Source organism: Mauremys reevesii, linkage group 20, assembly GCF_016161935.1.
Source record: "Mauremys reevesii isolate NIE-2019 linkage group 20, ASM1616193v1, whole genome shotgun sequence".
Taxonomy (NCBI): Eukaryota; Metazoa; Chordata; order Testudines; family Geoemydidae; genus Mauremys; species Mauremys reevesii.
Genome location: NC_052642.1, coordinates 18,082,394 through 18,103,970, shown reverse-complemented (window position 1 = coordinate 18,103,970; position 21,577 = coordinate 18,082,394). Strand labels below are relative to the sequence as shown.

General features: G+C 44.7%; 1 protein-coding gene and 1 long non-coding RNA gene across 4 annotated transcripts in view; both read left to right on the top strand.

Annotated features, from left to right (window-relative positions):
- The first annotated feature begins 334 nt into the window (after positions 1 to 334).
- Positions 335 to 16,811, top strand: MRM1 (mitochondrial rRNA methyltransferase 1). Of its 3 annotated transcripts, XM_039508350.1 has the most exons (7): positions 1,055 to 1,237; positions 1,813 to 1,839; positions 2,485 to 3,360; positions 6,706 to 6,799; positions 11,671 to 11,791; positions 16,061 to 16,180; positions 16,287 to 16,811. In XM_039508350.1, the coding sequence occupies exons 3-7, from the start codon at positions 2,522 to 2,524 to the stop codon at positions 16,325 to 16,327; spliced, it is 1,215 nt and encodes a 404-aa protein (XP_039364284.1). In that variant the 5' UTR covers positions 1,055 to 1,237; positions 1,813 to 1,839; positions 2,485 to 2,521; the 3' UTR covers positions 16,328 to 16,811. The 3 variants fall into 3 exon arrangements, with proteins under 3 accessions (XP_039364283.1, XP_039364284.1, XP_039364282.1); XM_039508349.1 differs by lacking the exons at positions 1,055 to 1,237; positions 1,813 to 1,839 and adding an exon at positions 335 to 429; XM_039508348.1 differs by lacking the exon at positions 1,813 to 1,839.
- A 2,301-nt stretch (positions 16,812 to 19,112) lies between these two features.
- LOC120387465 overlaps positions 19,113 to 21,577 on the top strand; it is a 119,856-nt gene continuing 117,391 nt past the window's right edge. The window contains exon 1 of the long non-coding RNA XR_005590176.1: positions 19,113 to 20,104. This is a non-coding gene — a long non-coding RNA (uncharacterized LOC120387465). The remainder of the gene's footprint in view (positions 20,105 to 21,577) is intronic.

Below are 21,577 nucleotides of genomic sequence, written 5' to 3'. Positions count from 1 at the left end.
TTGCTATCTGGTCACCCTAGCGGGCCCACAAACGCCCTGCCAGGTAGGAGGCACGCCTCTGGGATATGGCAATCTGCAGGGAACGGTGCACACGCCGGCCCACTGCAGGGCCCATGCACGGTCACCCCGCCATAGGAGATCCTTGGGGGCGTGCACCGGCGCTCTCGGGCTGCGCCAGCACATTGCAGGGCATGCAGGACGCATTGGTCGCCCGGGGCAACCTCCAGGGCGCAGCTGAGCTCCAGCACTGGGGCCCCTGGGCCCTGCCCAGCTGCCCCTAGAGACCTGCTGGAGCCTGAGTGACCCCAGGCGCCCGCGGGCACGCGCCGCACCAGAGAACGCCTACCAGCAGGTGGCGCTGCAGCGCCGGGCGGCCCCTCTGTCCCCTCCTCTCTATGGTGGCGCGCGGAACCGGAAGTGGAGTGTGAGGTAGGGGAGTGTGTGGGGGCGCCCAGGGGAGGAGGTGTGGGAGGGGGCAGGAGGTTGCTGAGTTCTCAGTCGCCCCCCCCGGCTGCTACCGAGGGGTCACCAATGGGGGGGGCGGGGGTCTGGGTGACCCCTCTCCCAGCCTGAGGAGACTGGAGCCGCTTCCCTGCGCCCCGCCCCCCCGGTGCTGCCTCCCGGGTGTCCCGCCCCCGGCGCCCAGGCCCGGCGCGCTTCCCCCAGCCAGAGCCCGCGGGTAACGCGCCTGCGGGGCTGTGGGGACGGGGGGGGGGTGTCCTCCCCGCCGCGCGCGGGGGCTTTTCTAGCCCCGCAAAACTCCGTTTCCCGCCGGGGGGCGGGGGCGAATTGGGCCGAACCCGCCTCCCCCGCCTCAGGCGCTCCGGCGGGCGGAAAGCGTTAGCCCCGCGCGGCAGCCTGGCGGCGGGTCCCGTTCTCCTTTGCCCCAGAGCGGGCCCTGTTTCTACAGGACTCACCGGCCCCCTCTCACCGGCGCTGTCTGGGCATCTCCTGCGTAGCCTCTTGTTAAACAAGGGAAACTGAGGCAGAGAGACTTGGACTCGCCCAGAGCCGCATAAGAAACCCAGAGGCTGGGCTGGGGATTGAACAGAGCGCTCTGGAGTCCCGCCCCTGTCAGCCCTAAAACCCGCTCTTCTTCCGCCCCCCCCCCGGCTGTTTGTTTCCATCTTCTTGTAAGGCGGCTGGATAGCAGACTAGTGCCTTGGTGCTCTGGTTTGCAACACCAGCAAGCACTGAAGATGCCTGACGTTTTGCAGTGAGGATCTCTGCAGGCTTGGTGCTTAGCCCTGCTTATTGTTTTTGTCTCTGTAGCAATATATTAGACTAATAAAGCTGTGGCCAAGAGGGGAATGGGGATGGTCCAGTGGTTAGGATACAAGCCTAGAACATGGGAAACCTTGCATCATGTTCCTGTTCTATTGCAAACTTCCTGTTTGACATTGAGTCAGTCACTTCGCCTCTCTGTGCCTCGGTTCCCCATCTGGAAAATTGGGATAATAATAATAGCTAGTTCTTATCTAGCGCTTTTATCAGTAGATCTCAAAGCACTTTACAAAAGGGGGAGTCATTAGCCCCCATTTTACAGATGGGGAAACTGAGGCATGGAATGGGGACGTGACTAGGCCAAGGTCATCCAGTAGGCCAGTGGGAGAGCCCAGAATAGAAAAGGACTTTCCTACCTCATGAGGGTATTGTGATAATAAATATGTTACACTTTGCAAGGTGTTCAGTATGACAATGAGGGCCATATAAGAACCTAAAGTAGACTATATTCAGTGTGAACAAGTTCTGCTAGTTGAGTTTATCACTGTAAATAATACGTATATTCTTCTGTATATTTCCTTCATGGAGATCATCAATAATATATGATGTAGACAGGTAATACTCAGTATGACAACTTTATTGCAAATCTATGAAATACTCTCTCATATGGCACAACCTATGGCTTCTTAAGTCTGTTGATACAGTCAGAAATGCTTGCAGTATATAGATGTGTATTTAAAAGAAAATCATGCAGGGAACATGACTATAAGTTAATGTTATTGGCCAGAGATTGAGGTGGGCTGGAGTGGGGAAATAGAGGACCAGATCATAAACTGATCTAAATTGGCATAGCATCTTCTATTTGAATGGTGCTAAACCAGTTTCCACCAGCTCAGAATCTGGCCCAGAGTATTTAACTATAGTTTGAGAGTCAAGCGGGCCACTTTGTGTGGCTTACATGTGGCCATCAGTGAAAGATTCTGCAGTTTGAACTTAGCTAATTCTGTTTGTGATGCATGAGCCAGAATGGAATCCAGCTCATTCTCCCGTGAGCATATTAGGCTAATATTAAAAACTTGTTTTAGTCAGCAAAGAGCAGCTATGACTTGGAACACAGGCAGAGAGTAGAGTGGAAGTTAAGTGTAAGGTTTCCATTTGTAAATAGTCCTTTTTTTTGATCATAAGCATGTTTTAAAATTGTAAATATTAGTGGGATATTAACCCACATTGCATAACTAGCCCATTATCTCCTTTTTCAAGGGATAGCCATTCCGACTGAGGAGACTTGAGTGGGAGAATGGCCTTTGTGGTGGTGATGGTGCAGATCTTTAAGTTCAACATCTGGAAAGCTGCAAGACTTTCATTTCCTTTTAGTTGCAATAGTCATTTTCGGGCAGTCCGACATTTTGTGGCTCAGAAGAAGGAGCCATCGCAATCTTCATCACCCACAGGGTTTGGGAATGGAGGAAATTCACACCACCATGGCAGCCATGAGCTTCCAATATTGGGACTTGGGGATGCTGCTGCACGAGTGATCCCCAAATCACATCCTCCTCCCAAAAGCTATAAAGGCCTCACCCCTCAGAAGAATTTGCGGTGGCAGTGGAAGTCTAGAAAGAGAAGCACTGAGCAGGCTGCATCTTCCAGTGAGGAATTTAGGAACCTGAGAGAAGATGACTTTTCAAAAAAGCAGAAAAGACCAATGCCAAAGCCTATGTCCATTGAAAGGACCAAAGGTTCGGAGATCTTGTTTGGCATTGCGCCCTGCTCCCTGGCTTTCTCGCAGTCAAAGAGGGACTTTTTCCAGTTGTTCCTCAAGTCGGACAGCAGCTGCGCACGGCCTGTGATGGAAGAGTTTGCCCAACGAGCTAAGGCCTGTGGGGTCCCCGTGCACCATGTCAGAAGGCAGGTGCTGGATGCTCTTTGCAAAGGTCGAGTCCACCAGGGAGTTTGCTTAGAGGCCACTCCTCTCCATCCTAGCAGCTTGGAAGAAGCTGAAGCTCCCCAGGTTGGTCTGGGCACACAGCTGATTTGGCTGGTGCTGGAGCAGATACAGGATCCCATGAATCTGGGTGCAGTGCTGCGTTCCGCGTACTTCTTAGGAGTTGACAGAGTGGTGACCAGCCAAAAGGACAGGTAAATTTTATGCTTTGCTTCTGTGGTGGGGTTTCCTGTTCACGTTACCGCTGTCTTCCAAAGGATGTTACTATCTTGCATATTTGTATAGCTCCTTTTACCCCAAATGACCCCCAAAGCATGCACCAAACAGATATAGAAACTACACTGGCTGCTGAAGCTCTGCATATGGGAGGCAGCATGGCCTAGTGGATAGAGCACTGGTCTGGGGAGACCTGGCTTCTATTCTCAGCTCTGTCCTGGGCCAGTTGAGTGACCGTAGGCAAGTCAGTTCATGCCTCTGTGCCTTTACAGTTTCCCCATCTGTAAAATGGGATAATAATGCTGGCCTTTGTAAAGCACTTTGAGAGCTACTGATGAAAAGCAGGTAGAGCGTGGTATTATTAATGTTATTTCATCCCATCTACGATCTCTGATTTTCACGTATGAGTCCTTCAATACTTGGAAAAGCTCCCACCTCTTGTCTACAAAGCGCACCCTCCCTTCCCTTCAAATCCCTTCTTAAATTCCCCTCCTTTCCAGAGGGCCTTCCTACAATGCTCCCCTCACCAGTGCAGTCCCACGTTTTGTTTTAGTCTTTGGGGCAGGAACCTAGATCTCTTATTTGCTTTGTCGAGTGCGTTGTGAATTTGGCAGTGCCGTGTAAATAATGGCAGCATTAGGATATCGGCTTTGCTTGCTGCTTTGGGACAGATGCTGATTTCATTTCAGCAACCTGTGCTCCTTTAGGGATGGAAGGTGGGGAAGGTTTCATTTGCTAACTCCTCTTGGATCTCTCCGTTTTCAAATGCATTCCCCCCTTTTATTGCTGAAGTCCTCCTTCTGTACCTGAGGCTGCTGAATGCAACTGCCTCAGGAGCCAATTAATGCAGTTTCCATTTGTCAGCTGGAAGGGGTGGGGTGTGTGTGTGAGCAACTTGCACCTTTTCCCATTGGACCCTTCTCACTGCCTCTGCAGCAGGACCATGAGCCAAAATCAGAAAATCCCCTGATCCTCATTGGACAGTGTGTTGTGTAGCCACCAGCACACTGGGCAATCCCCGATTGTTGTTTTTTTCCCTTATTGCTATAAGAGTTTCTGAGTTGCAAAGGGATTAAAAACATATCTTAACCTCTGGCGTTCTAATTGCCCCCTCTGCACTCATTCATTTCAGTGACCGAAAAGCCATTCCCTTCCAGCCGTGGAGAGATTAAGGGATTTTTTTTCTGTAGTCCAAGTTTTCAAACCCTATGGATCTGATCCTGCACGTGGAAAGACTCCAGGATATAATGAGGATTTGCTCACACGTACTTAACTGTCCTGTCCCCCAGTGCTAACTCCTCATAAAGGGAACTGGAGCCTTTCTCTGATCTTATTCCATATAAGATGCCAAGAGTAATTTCCTTCTTCCAGTAAGTATTGCTTTATTGTCTCTGCCTAAACAGTTCACCAGTCTTTCAAATAAGATGGAAAACCAAGGTCTTTTGGTAGGCATTAAAGATCCCATCATCCTTTTTGTAAGGATAAGAGTGTCAGTCCCACCACTCTGGACATATTCCAGCTCAGGTTGTTGCCTCCTGCCTACCTTGTAGATCCAGCTGGATGCTGCCTTTTTCGCTTTCGGTCCTAAATTGTTGAGATGCCATGTTCCACCCTGGAAGTGGATGGCCATATCCTTGTATAGGGTGTGTGTATATGTTTGAACTACTGAGGGTTTCAAAGCAATTAATAGATCTTGGCCCAGCTACATCAATTTTGATTTGTTCACCACCACGACAGCTGCGCTCTCTCTCAGTGTGGATCACAAAGCCCAGGAAAAGGTGTGTGAGAAGTGGTGACAAAGCATTCTCGGTCAAAGGGATCTGGCTATGGAACAAACTCCCAGAGGACATCAGGTGGATCCAGAGTTTGACCATCTTTTGGAAATTTTGCAAAGCCTTCCTCTTTGAGAAGGCCTTTCCGTCATAAAAATGACTGTCGGAGCACTGACATGCTTTCTACCCCAAGATGCTACCGAAAAAATCGAAAACCCATACCCCCGAGTAGATCCTGAAACAGAGCTGGAACCCCCTTGAAGTCTGCTAGGGAGAAGGCTATTGCTACTGATTTTACAGGGAAGGTGTTCAGATTCTGTGGTGATGGGCAGCAGTATAAAACCTCAAGATAGCTAGAGAGATGGGATCTCTTGGGATGCAAAGAGATTTGTAAGCGTGCTCAGTTCTGTGCTGTGCACAAACACACACCCAAGCAGGTGTCCACAGCTCCTAAGTGGAGTGTATAATTTGATTAAAAAGGCACAGGTACTGCTAGTCAGAACAGCCCTGAATTCTTTTCTACCCTAGGTTTTTTTCTTTCTTTCCATGGTATGTTTATTCTAGTCACTCTGCCTCTAGATTCAAAAGTGCAAGACTGCTGCTTGCAGGATTGCAAGAATTTGGCCAGGTCCCTGCTGTTCTCACTCCAGGGATGAATGCATTCTTGCACCTCTGAGCTGTGCTTTTCTGTTCAATATCATTTGCTGAGCCACTCCACCACTGTGTGTTTTTTTGAAGATATATTTTAATGCAGAGGGAACATGATTATTTTGTAGTGGAACTATTAAGGTCGCACCCAGAGGCCCCAGTCAGGGAGCAGGGTGCCACTGTGCTAGGCACTGGACATGCAAATACCATAAAGATAATCCCTGCCCTAAAGAAAGTACAGTCTAAGTATAAGATGAGAAACAACAGGTGGAGATGGACAGACATGGGGAGCACAAGGGAATAGCAAGAGGATTATGAGCAGGGTGATGAGCAATGGTCCCAGCAGACCAGCAGCGTAACTATTGCATTGTAGGCATCACAGCAGATGTGATTTTAAGGAGGACAGTGTAGAAGCCTTGTGAGGCCCATGATGGTGGGAGGGATGCTTGCTTCTCCCTGCCTTCTGAACAGCTTCTGCTGAGGGAGGCAAATAGGGGATTAGCCCCACTGATACAGGTGTGTGGCAGGAGGGTCTCATGTATGCAAGGCTAGGATTCACATAGATTTTTAACAACAGGAAGGAGTCACCAGTGCAGTAGGTACATATAAAGATAGCCAGAGGTATTTAAACTTGGTTTGATGAGAAGTTTTGTTTTGTTACCATTTTTAGTTAGTCTTGGTGTTAATTGTGCTCAAAAGTGCTCCTCCAGTCTTATCCCTGTGTTCCTGTCAAAACCTCCCATTCCCTATAAGAAAGTGCATCTATAAAGTGAGGAGAATCATTTGTAAACTGATTTAAAGTGAGTTGTGAAGGCAATCGGATGAGCTAGCAAAAACAGTTTTTCAGGGGTTTTGTTTTGCTTTGTTTTAACTTGGAACTTTTCTATGCTTCTCTACTCACAGCTGCCCCCTTACTCCTACGGTGAGCAAAGCAAGCGCTGGAGCCATGGAGGTTTTGGAAGTATACAGCACAGATAATCTCCAGAGATTTCTGAAGGTAGAAGAGCCCAGCTTTCTTTCTTTTTTTCTTTGTCCTTTTACCACTAAAGGTCCCAAGAACTTTCAGGTCATCTCACCAGCTAGATCGTGTGGCCTGTCAGTAGGGGAGATCACCTTTTTACAACATTTGGTGCGCAGCTATAGGCTGTTACACACATCCCTGATCACAGAGATTTCAAAGGCACAAATGGCACCCAGCTCCCAGTTTCACTTACTATCTATAGTTATAAGCTATATCTTTATCTATCAAGTAAATAAAGACACTTGCCTGGGTTAATGTTTTTGAACTAAATATCTTGTAACCTTTTAGCATGAATATCCCTTAAACAGCTAAGGGAATTTAAAATAAATACGTATCAACTGCTTACTTTAGGCCTCCATTCCATGTATTAGTTGAACAATAACAGCACTGCCACTTATTCTGATTCTCCTCAGCCATGAGAATTTGGTTCAGACACTTAATTATTTATTTGTATTGTGTTGGTGCCTATGACCCCAATCAGGGATTAAGGCCCCGTTGTGCTAGGTGCTGTACAAATATATAACATGAAGATGGTTCCTGTCCCAGTGAGTTTACAATCTAACTAGATAAAAATCCCAAACTGTTTTTAGACAAGTAACAGCCTTGGCCCAAGGTGTCTGTGGGAGAACTCCCCACTGGTTGCAGACAATGGTTCAAGCCAAAGGAGACTGTGCAGTGTCTGCTTTCTAAGGGAGCTAAAATCAGTAAATAAGTTGCAGTAAATGCATTGCAGGGCCGAGTGAGTAGCTCTCTCCATGTATCAATGGGTATAAATTTTAATGCTTCATATAGGAACATTTTTATAAACTGAAACAAATAAAGGCACCTGCTTCCATGGTGTCAGGGTTGATGCTTTTGAACTAACCACCCTGTAATCCTTTTGAATAAATATCCCTTAAAGAGCAAAGGGAATTTTCAAAAGCACCTAAGTCACTTAGGAACACAACTCCTGTTGAAAGTCAATGGCACGTGTGGTCCTAAATCACTTATGTGCTTCTGAAAATCCCCCTAAATGTGCATAGAGAACAGATCTAATATTGATGTAACTTATGGGTATAGTTTTCAGAATCAACTGAATCCCATTATCAGGGATTTATGTTACTTTGAAAAATGGGATTTAGGCTCATGAGTCACTCAGATGCTTTTGAAATTTGTACCCTACACCTGTCACAGTGTGACTGACCCTTTAAGGGGAGATGGGTCCCAGCCCCACCGTGACACTTAACAGGTGGAGAGAATGATAATGTCACATGACAGGCAGGTTATGTGGCTAAATCAGGCTTTTTGAGGGGGAAGTTAAAAAGGGAGCAGGAGGATTGTGTGAGCAGGTCTGCACAGCTCTTCTTAGCTCCCAGGCACAGGACCTGGGAAGTGCAAGAGCTAGTACCTGCTAGAGAGGCTAGAGTGTAGAGCCCAAGCTTGGTGAAGGAGAAGCTTCAGCAGGGGGTTTGTTCCCTCTAGAACTTGGTATTAATAAACCAGATCCCAAGAAGGAGTGTTAGCTGATACACAAAAGCCTTTGTGAAGTTATTAAGGAGCCTGAGAGAAAGAAACTGAAGCACCCACGTCACTGAGCCCAGAGCAAGTAGGCAGCTCTGCAATCTCCTTTAGGAGCATGTCTGCACTGCAGCTGGGAGGGAAGGCTCCCAGCCAAGGTGGACAGGTGCACTGGGGAGGGCTCAAGTGAGAACAGTAAAAACGGCTGTGTGGACATTGCAGCATGGACAGTGGTATGGGCTCACCAGATGAGCATGGATTAGGGTGACCAGGTAGCAAGTGTGAAAAATCGGGATGGGGGTGGGGGTTAATAGGAGCCTACATAAGCAAAAGACCCAAAAATCATGACTGTCCCTATAAAATCGGGGGGCATCTGGTCACCCTAGCGTGGATCCACTGGGTCAGACAAGCTGATAATTGTGCGGCTAGTGCGTGCTACCACCCATGCTGCAACCTCCACATTGCTATTTTTAGTGAGCTAGCTTGAGTGGAGCTAGCACCTGTCTGTCTTTCCTGGGCTGGGAGGTTTGCTCTCAGCTGCAGTGCAGACATACCTCTGTTGAGTTTGCGCATTATTTCTCTGTCTTATGCACCACCAGCTACAGGCTGCTGCTCAAAGGCTGGTCACACGAGGGCAGCATTGTGCAGCAGTTAAAATGTAGAGGAAAAGAGAAACTGGGGGTGGGTTGAAATGCTGTGAATGCTGTGAACCTTGTTGGAGGGGCAGCTACAAAATGAATCTGGAGATTTGAGCTCCATAGTGAAGCCTCTGATGAATGACTCTATGGAAGGGGAAGAAGGCTTTGAAAAGACTCTTAAAACAAAAAAAAAAAAAGCTCCCATTGGCCTGAACCTCGAATACCCTCCTGCACCCCAACACTCTGCCTCAGCCCTGAGACCCCTCCCACACCCAAACTCCCTCCTGAAACCCGCACCCCAACTCCCTGCCCCAAGTCAGAACTCCCACCCACACTCTAACTCCCTCCCAGAGCCCACACCCAAACCCTCTGCCCCCTCCCACACTCTGAACCCCTCAGCCCCAGCCCGGAGCTCCCTCCTGCACCCCAAACCCTGGCCCCACCCCAGAGCCCATACCCCCAGCCAGAGCCTCACCCCTTCCTGCACCCCAACCCCTTGTGCCACCCCGGAACCCGCTCCTGCATATTGAACCCTCATTTCTGGCCTCACCCCCCGAAGACCACACCTCCAGCCAGAGCCCTCACTCCCTTCTGCACCCCAACCCCCTGTCTCAGCCTGGTGAAAGTGAGTGAGGGTGGGAGAGAGTGAGCGATGGAGGGAGGGAGGATGGAGAGAGCAGGGGCGGGGCCTTGGGGAGGAGGCGGGGCAAGGGTGTTCAGTTTTATGTGATTAGAAAGTTGGCATCCTTTCTCTCTAATGTGAAGTATCTGATCAGTTTTGGAGGAGTGTTTGGAGGCCAGTGAATTGCATGGACTTGGTGTCACAGAAATGCCTGTGGAGCTCACACTTGTTTGCTGTGTAGTTGTAGCTGTGTTGGTCCCAAGGTATTAGAGAGACAAGGTGGGTGAGGTAATATCTTTTATTGGACCAACGTCTGTTGGTGGAGATCCCAAGCAGTCAGTATTTTCCTCCCTGCATATCCTATTTTGACTACCAGGGAGGTACCGAGTTGTCTAGCCCCCTTCCTTCCAGTGCAAAGCTGGAAACCTTCTCCAGCCCCACCATAGAGCTATGGCAGCCGGTGCTCTGGATGCTGGTGAGATAAAAAGCACATAAAAGATATTGATATTTAATTGAAACACCTGGAAGAATCACCGTGTTACTATAAAGCTCAATTTATTAACATTTGGGGCCATTGCTGCAGTCCATTTAATTGGACCCAGATTGGTCAGTCTAACCTGTGGCATCACAGGAGTGTAAATTTAATGTAGTGTAATGTAAAAAGTGCAGATTTCACAGGAAATGAGGTTGGCAAGAAGCAGTAACTTGACTCTTGTTAAAGTGGATTTTCTAGTTAAAGGGACCCTGGCCAAATTAAGGCACCTGTACTGAGATTTTGTCAAATAAAATGGGATTACTAGTCTTCTAAGATGCCACTCAATGAGAGTAAGGGAAGCAGAATTGGCCCACTAGTTAGATAAGGGCATTGGGAGCTGAAAGTGCTCAGAGTGTTTGAAAATCAGGTTGCATATTTAAGGGCATAATTTTAGGCATCCAAGTTTGAAAATTTTGGTTTGGGCTTCTTAAGACAGGTCTACACTTCAGGTTTTGCAGGCGTAGCTGTATTGGTTACAGGTATGATTTTTTTTTTAAGGATTTAGCAATGCTGGCAGAAATCCTAGTGGAGATGCAGCTACAGTGGCAAAAAATTCCTTTTGCCAACATAGTTTATTTTGCTCACAGGCCTGGAATAAGCTATGCCAGCAAAAGCACTTTTTTGCTGGTCTATGCTATGTGACAGATATTTGCAACCCCATGCCGTATCTTTGGGGGCATTGTGTTAAATTTATATCCGACTGTGTGGGAGGGTTACCACAGCTCTCCAGGAACCGGAAACAGCGGAGTTCGATTAAAGTGAATCACTTAGGTTGCAAACACGTCCAGAGAGGTGCCACCCTCTTGGGAGGTTTGCATGTACTGGTTCAAACGGGCTTTCCCAGAAACCAACAGACAAAGAAAGGGATTTTGGTATTAAAAGGCTGGGTTTGAACTGACTCAGGGCCTTCTTTCTGATCCAGCGAATGGACAAGAGGGATCCCGACCCTGCGGAAGGGTTGGAAAGATTTTGGCCTCCTAGGGCCTCATCAGACTGATGGGTAATTCCTGGTATGTTTCGTGTGTGTTTAAATCTGTTTACTGTTTTCTGTATGTTTTCTCTGTAATTCTTTCTACCTTTAGAAGATGTGCGTGTGCTTGGAAAGAGCTATGTGGTAACTTGTGACAGCTGGGAATACACGGTTCATAGCCCTCAGAAAGAGCTGCAGGCTGGTCTGCTGGGGATGTCACAGCAGGGAGCTGTCCAGCCTTAAAAATCCCCGGTCAGAAGGGAGTGGGAGAAGGGTCCCTCCCAGAGCTCTGACTGGGAACTTCTGGAGTGGCCCGCGGGGGTGAGGTTACAGGTGCAGTTACCCTGAAACTGTGGCAAGCTATCGCTACAGTTGCAGGGTTTTGCTGGTATAGCTATGTTGGTACACGTTTTAAGTGTAAACAAGACCTAGATGTATTAAAAAACGAACAAACCAGAAGAAACAAAGTAGGTTTGCTGCATGTTTGTGCTGAAAATCTAAAAGCTTATATGTGTATGTATTGTTCTTATAAATTTAAAGAACCTGGAATCATATTTTTCTTTTTTGTCCCCTTTTCTTTCTAAGGCTAAAACTGAAGAAGGCTGGGAAGTCATAGGAACAGTCAGCAAATCTGAGGTTGAGGATAAGGTCCCCGTCATCAGCTGCTTAGAGTTTCACTGGAATAAACCCACTGTTTTAGTATTAGGTATGGTACGCTGCAAAACTTTAACTGGGGTGAAGGTGCGTGATATGGAGATGTCGCCTCTTAAGCTGTAGTGGCCAGGGAGGTCAGTGTTCATGGCTCTAAATTTGTAAGTGCTCAGACAGGTACAGGATGGCATTTCTAAGGTGATGGGTGCAGGTAAGTCTCCATGCTATTCAGGCTTGGGCTGTACTGAGATTGCCAACAAGAGTGTCCATTACATGGGCAGAGTTGATAATGTGGACAGCTGCCCCAGCAGATATAGGCTCTAACTGCTCATTCCACACAGGTGGCTACCAAACAGCCATCAGTGGTTCTCAAGCAGGGGTATGTGTACCGCTGGGGGTAGGCAGAGGTGTACATTGACTCATCTAGATATTTGCCTAGTTTTACAACAGGCTACACTAGCAAAGTCAGTACAAACTAAAATTTCATACAGACAATGAATTGTTCATAGTTCTCTATACACTATATGCTGAAATGTAAGTAAAATGTTTATATTCAAATTGATTTATTTTATAATCACATGGTAAAAATGAGAACCTAAACAATTTTTCAGCAAGTATGCTGTGACACTTCCGTATTGTTATGTCAGATTTTGTAAGCAAGTAGTTTTTAACTGAGGTGAAATTTGGGGTTCGCAAGACAAATCAGACTCCTGAAAGGGGTACAGTAGTCAGGAAAGGTTGAGAGCCATGGAGATACAATATTAACTTTTGGTCACTTCCAACCTTCTTCTCGTTTGGAGCGACTCTAGTTTGTTACTTGACCCCTGAGCAGTGCACATCCCTCCTCCCCCCCAAACTTATCTTAAGCAGATAAAGGAGGTGATGGCAGTGAATTTGCCAAGATGGTGTCTTTTATGGAGAAATGTTTGAGTTTATATGGTCTGAATGGTAGAGAAGCAAGTGGACGTTACAGCTGAAGTAAGAAACATTGCAGAATCATCCAGGAATGCATATTTGGAAGCCCTTTTTGCTGCTTCATGTCAGCAGGCAACGAAGGTGGTTTGAACCATTGCACTGAAGGGTAATGTCATGCTGATGATCGGCCATGGAGGGACTGTAATCCTGCCTGATACTACCATTTACTTGGCTCTGAAGACATTTCTTTAATTAAAATGTTTATTGAACTCCAGGAAATACTGACAAGACAACACAGCAAATCTGGCATCTCTACAAGATGTGTGGCACTATATTACAAAGGGAATAGAAAGGCTGGCAATGCAGATGATGGACCACAAAGAAATACATACCAGAAACGATGACAACAGCAAGAGAAAGGAAGAGAGAGAAAGTGACAGCAATGTCATTACCTTGAATTATGAGAGATTTCTCCAGGAAAAAGTCCAAATATTCTTTTGTCAGGGGAGACTGGAGGCTGATTGGTAGATGCATGAGAAGAGTTCCCAAACCTTACAACAGTAATGACTTCAACTCTCTACTGAGCACTAACTCTTCACTGAAAAGAAAATTGAACATTATGGAGTTGTGTGATACTGGAGTTGTTTGAAGAAATGTCCTGGATCTAAATATGTAGCGTACCTGTGGCAGCAAACAGAGAAGAGCAGCAATAAATTAGTGTGGAAGCAAGCTTCCCACACACTGTCTTATAAGAAAAGTGTTACAGACTTGAATTTGCCTTTCCAGCATCCTAGTCAGCTACAGGCTTGCTCGCTTGCCAAAGAGAATGATCTGAACAATATCTCTTAATGTTGTCTGTGTGCAAAGTCAATGCCTAAGGCAACAGATTGACTTCCCTAGAGACTGAAGGTCTCTGTATGGGCCGGGATAGGATTAACTCCCTTTCCTGTCCTGCCAGCTCTGCATATCCTTTCAGTTCTTGGCATGGGTGCTGAGTCTGGGAACCTACTGTGGTTTTGTTTATTTGGACACCTGTCCACTTAGATCAATCAAATTCATTTTTAACAGGCCACTGAACAACCATCATCTTTTGGTCGCTGCTTATTTTGGCTGGATTTGAGCTGTCAACATCCAACGCTACAATAGTTAATGATAACATAAATTCTGGCCGTGATATTCAACATCATGCTTCATGGCGTAAGCCAAGTTCTAACTATGTGGTGTAGGAGATTTCTTGCACTGTCCTCTGAAGCGTCAGGTGCTGGTCACTATGGAGATGAGATACTGGACTAAATGCGGAGGTGAAAGTAAGCCGTTCTGGTCTAGTACGGAGTACTGGCAGGAGCCGGTACACAGCCAACCGTACTGGCAGAGCGATTTAAAGAGCCCGGGGCTCCTGGCAATACTAGTAAGTCCTTTCACTCCTGACTAAATGGACCATGGTCTGATCCCATCTAGCCAATCCTAACTTAGAGATGAAAGGCTCTGCATCCCACTGTCAAGCCTCCGAATCATCAGGCCACACCCTGAACAATATTACAATCAGAAAGAAATAATTAAATGATTGCATTTCAGCTGCACTCTGAGAGACAAAACTATGAGATTAAAGTCAAAGAGCCAAAGTGGTAAATGTTTTGTGCAGCAATATAAACTAGCATCTTGTATTATTTTATCTGATTCCATCAGCACTCCCTCCCACGTCATTCTCTGTCTGCAAGTCTTTTTGCCCTGAATTTATGGGTTCTAATTATCTTAAGCGACTAAGGCCATAAAAAGCTTTGTAAAAGCTGGAAGCAAAATTGCTGCTTTTATTGGGAATCATAAGACCCTTATCAGTGAGAGAAAGGGAGTGTTCCAGGAAACATGACATCTCTGACAATAGCTGTTGTCCCAAGCTGAAGGAACACACCAGAATATGAGCGCAAAAGGCTAATGAGACGAATGTTGCTTGAAGTTATAAAACTTTTCTCTTCTGTATCAAATCAAGAAAAAGTAGAAGGGAAGGTGAAATCTTTGCTTTTCCTACCAACAGTGGTTGGGATACTAGCCAGGTTTGAGTCTCAGCTCTGCCTCAGACTGCCTGTGTGACCTTGGACAAGTCATCTTAGCTGCTCTGTGTCTCAGTTTCCAATCCATAGTATGGGAATAATAGCACTGCCCTATCTCACCGGGGTGTTGAGTGGATAAATATATTAAAGACTGGGCGCTCAGATAGTACAGCAATGGTGGCAATATAAGTACCTTAGAAAGACTGGAGAGATGATTTGATGACAGCATCAGAAGATGGAGGCTTGCAGGCATGTTACAGAGACAATTCCAGCATGTAGGACAGCTGCTAGGTTCTAGAGTAATAAGTCTAAAATGCAGTAGAGATGGCCAGTTAACAATCCCTTTTTGGCAAGGCTCAGAAAGGGGAATGGGTGGCTTCCTGTTCCATGGATCTATTCTGTTGGCTGCAGACGAGGGACCTTATTCTGTCTTTGTCTAAACTGTACCAGGTGCACCTGTGGAGCTCGATAAATAATGAACATGAAAATACCTTTTGATAATAGAGCTGATCTGGAGTCCAAGGTAGGGGGATGATACTGGGGTTAGCCTGGGGCTTCTGTATTCATTTGTCTACAAGTGGAATTGTTTTAAGCAGCTCCCTTTCCATTTTCCTTTGTGACAATACAAGCCAAACTACTACTAATGACCTGGCATGGATTTCTACTCTGCTTCACTAGTGTATCAGGTCAAACATATTAGGGTTGTTGGATGGTTTAGCAACTAATCAATTGAAGCCTCTGGTTAAACTCTCTGTGTTCACGAGTTGCACCCAGCTGGTAGTACCGTCTACTGGAAAAGTTGAACAAGTCAATATCAATAGAGACAAACGAGTTGCTGTACCAGATCAGACCATTGGTCCATCAACCCCTATATCCAGCTTCCAGCATTGGACACTATGAAGCTTCCTCCTGTAATGTGCCTGGTCAACTGTGCATTGCTGTACACTGGGAATAGGGAAGGATTTCCCCTGGCCCTTGAAAGGGTGCTATGAGGCTTTGTAATGAAAGTGCTGCAGAAGTGCAAGGTATTAGCACTGGCTCAGAAACTCCCTAGACCTCCACAAACAAATCCAGATAGGTTGAAATGGGCCAATAAGGAAAACTAGATACATTGCTGTCATTTGTTACGTCCGATTTCAATTTAACAGCTGGATCCTGCAAAACTACTCTTGATCATGTATATTGTCCTATCAAAGTCAATGGGACAAGTCCTGTGAGTCAGCATTTGTCAGGAGGGTGTTCTGGTTTTATTTTAAAAAGGCATTTGTTGACGGTTTTATTCATAAATCAGAGTTGTGAAAATGTGCGAAGTTGGCGACACAAATGCATGAACATACCCATACAATATCTTTTTTCTGCAGGGAATGAAGGGTATGGGCTATCTTTGGAGACACGAAGTTTGTGCCACAGGATGCTAATCATCCCTCCTGGAAGAATGTTGCAGCCTGGGATTGAATCGTTAAATGTTTCTGTTGCTACTGGTAAAAATAATTTAATCGCTTAAACTGATGGCAATTCCTGTTTCTTTAAAGATAAAAATTTTCAGGAAATGTTTCTATTAGTGATGCCTTTTTTGTTTTTTTGCAGGGATTCTCTTGCATTTTATATGCAGCCAAAAAATAAAGTAACGGAATGTGATTTTACCGTGAATTGCATAGATCTTTAAAAATCCAACCCTTTTGAGCAGGGAAAACAGTTCAGTATTGTGTGGCTTCACTGACAGTCAGTAGAGGCAGAAACCCTGTTGCACTTTCCAGAGTCTTTGTACAACTGTGAGCTCCTGAGAAGCTAAAGAAGAAAGTAAACATTGAACCTTCTGCTGTGGAATGTTCAATTTAAACTTTAGAAGGTTCCAGATACCATTCCAGGTTATGTCCAACGTCCTGCTCTCCAGGTTGTCTCTGCACGATGTTCCACCTGAGTACTGGATGCACTGGCTTCATCGAGCTGTGTTTACAGACTGCTAAAAGCTCCAGGAACCTGTTGAATACATACTCCAAGAGACAGGATTAAAAGAAAATGTGACAGAGAGAAAGCTAAATTTTAAAAACAGGTAGCCAAATCTCTCTGTGTTTACTGATGCAAAACAGCCATTAAAATAAATGAACCTTGGGTTTTTTTTTGTTTTGTTTTTTTTTTTACACTAACACCCCTTTACAGAACTCATTCCCAGTGAGATCTTTGCTGGAATAAGGACTGCAGAATTGGGCCTGTTCTGTATTTTTTTCATAGTGTGATGGTGTTTCCCATTCCACATCACTGTTTGAACATCTGAAAACATGTTGCATTGAATTTGACTGCAAAATAGGTTGGTGAACGCAATCGTGTGACAGATGTGACCTATAATGAAACTCAGTTGAGGGGAAAAAAAGTAACCCATTGAAATAAAACTGTCTAAAGATTTGTCGTAGATTTGTATTAAATTGTTCCTTTTGTTCTCTCTCATATATAAACCCACCACATGATTAGTGAACCAGGACACAGCATATTTGTGTGAGCTCTGGGGAAGGAACAAGGATATGGATTCACTAGCATGTTCTTTCATTCATATTGTGAATGTTCCTCTTTCATCATGGTTCTGTTCCTGAAGGATGCTGAACACCCCAGCACCTTCAACTCCCATTGAAGTCAATGGGAATTCATGACATTCAATATCTTGCCTAGCATTTGGGTGAGGGGGTGTGCGTGATGGAGGTTTCATTTGCAAATATTTCTGGCTTGAAAACCACACTTGTTAAATTATTGAAAACAAAATGAATGTTATCGCTTAGCACCTTGACTATTTTATTTAGTTACTGTGGCCCTTTGCATAGGATCAGTCATTAACACTTGATTTACAGTGCCCTTTAGGGATAATTTCAAACAATTTAGCTTACTCCATCCCCCCCCTTCCAAATGAGCAGCTAAATCACTCAGAGAGACTAATTAGACTTGCCTTTGAGCTAAATGAAGTCTGTAAACTCTGGTCTGTGAATCTGAAAGTTTTTCAGATGCTTCAGGCCGGTGGCTGATTTCATAGGCTTTGGAAAAGCTGTGGTGTTTGCCAGCCCAGTCTCCAGTCTCCATTCCGTAGCCTGGATTTGCCTGGGCTTATTTAGTAGGAAGGCGATGTCCTAGCACATTTTCATGTACGTAAATTCCTTTTTGGGATGCTGTAGGTTCTATTAGATGCAGTGGGTCTGAATTTCTGTCACATTTGTAAATTGGTAGCGCTTAAAGGCCCCTATCAGGTTGGGCCTCATCGTGCTAGACGCTGCACCAAGCAGGTAATAAATGAAACCCTCCCTGCCACAAAGAACTTTCAGTCTAAACAATGCTATCTTCCCAATTTGTTGCTGTCAGGGGATTTGGTTTTTTTTAGAGTAATACTTTCTTTGGTTGCTTTGTTTTTGCAGTTTCTCTTAATCACAGACCCTCTTTGGGGCAGTTATGGGGTTGGCTCCTGCATTCCTGTGCAGACCCCAGAATTGCCACTGAAATTGATGGGAATTTCAGGGGTGTAAGGAATACGGGCTTGCCCCAAGGGCGAGATGCTCAACTGGTATAAATCAGTGTAGCTCCAGTGGAGCTACCTGATTTACATCAACTGAGGTTCTGGCCCATAATCTTTTTCAGTATGCTACGGGAGATTCCATTCTTTACTTCACTCTCAGCCATTTCTCCCTCTTGTTCTTGACATGGGCCTAGGTTTCTGCAGAGATGTGTTGCCGTGAAATATTTCCTTTAGGGTGGATGCTTGGGAGCTGAAATGTACAGAGTCATAATAATCTTGCTGCTCATTAAGGTGCCGTTCCTTCAGGATTTCTTTTTGCATTATCTGAGGTGTGTGCCTCCGTCTTGCTATTTTCACTAGTATTTCTATTCAGTTATACTTGGCACTGAGGAGTCTCCTTAAAACCTTCTTGATGAAGCGAATAGTTTCTCAGAAAGGGAATGGACCTTGAAGCCTTGCACAGGCAAAGTTCATTGACGTTTGCCTTGTTTCTAAAACTAACCTGCCAAATGTTTTCAAGAACTGAATTATCTTGTGGCTGCTTTGCACACACTATTTTTCCTTTGACGCTGGCACCTAAATAGCCTGCCTTGTGCAGCTCATAGCAAGATCCCAGTGACTGGCCTTTGTTATAAAGTGTTGTTTTTGGCATTTCTTAAAGCATGGTTTCAAATTGTTTTTCCAAAGACAGACTCTGTGTACCTTTTTACATTAATAAAATAGAGGACTTGTTTATATGGGAAAGGCGCAATGGTATAACCTGAGGTGTGAATTTAAACCAGTAGATTTAAACTGAGTCAAACTTCTGTGTAGACACACTGATTTTGATATGGGAATAGCTTTTTTGAATTTAGCTTAAATTGATTGAGAAAAGATTTAAGTTTAAACCAAAGTAAGCCCCTCTTAAACTAAAATAAGAGCATCCACATGGATTTACACTGGTTTAACTATATTGCTTTAAAAACGGATTACATGAAACCTTTGCAACTTTTCCACATAGACAAGGTCAGAGAAAAAAGTTAGCATAGAGGTTAAGGCATTGGTCTGGGACTTGAGAGAGAGAGAACGCTGACATTCGCTCTGCCACAGATTTTTGGTGTGACCTTGGGCAAGTCACTTAATCTTTCTGTGCCTCCGTTCCTCTTCTGTAAAAGGGGGATAGTAACACTTCCATTCTCCCACCTGTTTATTTACATTGTAAGCTCTTCAGGACCAAACTGTCTCTTTCCATCTGTTTGTATAGTGCTTACCAAACATTTCATATTAAGGCCTTTTGGTGCAACTGTAATACAAATGAATAATAGATTGTGATCATCTGTGTTTTGTGTTGAATTTTTGACATTTAAATTTTATTTGGCCTGATTTTCAAAGATGCTGAGCACTTACGTTTCCTATTGCAAACCAGGGAAGATGTGGGTGCTCAGCATCCCTGCAACAGACTGGTTATGCTTAATTATATTTTCCCCTCCAACTCTTAATTGAGAAAATAAAACACTGGCCAAGCAAACAGTTATTATTTTGTGAAACACAGCTCTTTGGAACTCAGATTCTTTGTATCATCAGATTTAAAGATGAGAGCTGTCTATTAGGTGACATTGAAACAACTGGTTGCTGGAGAGTAGTAATGCTTTTCTGGTGGATATATAGCATTTTAGTTTCCTGTGCAGAATGAGTCAGTTTTAATATAGTAATAAAAAAGGCTAGGGATAAAGAAAGGTTCATATGAATCTTTTTCCTGTTTTTCAGGTTGTTATTAAGGAAAACCCTTGTTCTGTCCATTAGGTGGTGCCCACTATGCATTTTTGCATTTGTGGAGGAAAGAAAGATTCTAGAGACTTAGAAGCAAACAGAATCCATCCTTGTTAACATTAGGAGAGGAGAATAAAGCCATTTCTTTATTCTTGTCATATAGGTAGGTATATATATTTTTTCTATGTACTAACTGATTTTTGGATGTAATTAGTTGGTAAGGGGAGGCACATCTTTAGGTTTGATTAGATCGTCTATGTATGCTGAGAAATGACTTGTAATTTCAAGTCTAAGAATAGTAAAGCAAAGCTACCCATTAACAAAGAGGCGGTTGTCAATAACGTGAATATGTTTGATCATTATTTTGCCCATTTCCTGAAGGTTCCAAAAGTGCTTTGCAGACACTACACCTACAGCAATTCTGATACGAGTGGAGACTGGTGGGAACTTTTGGGAACATTACGTTGTTGTATTATCCTCCTGTTATTGTTTATTGCCACCCAGCTCCTGTCTGTTGTGAAGTCCCAGTTCTGACTTCTTGATATCACAACATGCTGCTGTGTAAACAGTGGCTTCCCACTCTCATAGAAGGAAGGAATGCATTTGGAAGTGAGAGGATATGGAGGTCAGAAATGTGAGAATTTAGAGCCAAATCTTGCTGGTCTTACCCTTAGAAGTCAGCCATGCCTACTCACATGCGGAAGCCTAGCAGAAGTTGGCTTTAAGTTTGTGAAGAGCTTAGAAGAGGAGAAAGACCTGGGAAGTGCATAATTGTTCCCTATTGTATGTACTGTTGCAAGTGCTTTGTTCAATCTTGTTTTTAAATGTGCCAAGTAGAGAAGTTTCCACCACTTCTCTTGGTAGATTATTCCCTAGGTTTTATAGATCTCACTGTTAGTTTGCAAGTGCATATCAAAAATAAGAAACTGTAGCTGTTTAATTGCATTTACCAAAAGGGATGACAGACTCCTTGCCTTCTTCTCTGTTTTTTCTCATTCTTGTGCTCTCACTCTTTTATGGTGGTCTTGGTAATTTAATTTGGCAACAGAGGATCAAAGGACAAGGGCTGGCCGTGGCGTATAGTGTACATTTTATGGTAGCAACATAGTTTTTTAATATTTTTAATGAGTCTGTGTGTTAACACAATGCTGGATCTCTGTGGAAATACATCTGGTGTGCTAGTGACCACATTAGGTCTAATGCAGACATAGGGTAGGGGTATGAATTGACACGCATGTGTACAAATGGCATGATTCAAATTGCCAGCTCCACAGCTGCACTGCGTACTTAGAATTGCATATCTGTTCCTGTATTTATATATGCTGTATTAAAGGTATTGTAAGTGTATTAACACCCAGTCGGGACTGCGTTCTCTGTTCTCTAGGCTTCTTCCTATCCAAATCCCCATGGAGGGAGGGTCACTTGATTCTCTCACCCTTGTTTCACTGCAGCAGTTGACCAGGTGGCTGGGATAGTCACGATCATTTGCCATCAGAATTTCTCTCCATATTTTGACCCCTATCTTGCAAGATGCTAATAGCTTCCTAAAAAGCACTGAGCACCCGTGAATCCCATTGAAATCAACAGGAGCCAAGGGTCTTTGGCCCCCTGGCAGGATCATGCCCTTTGCGATAGA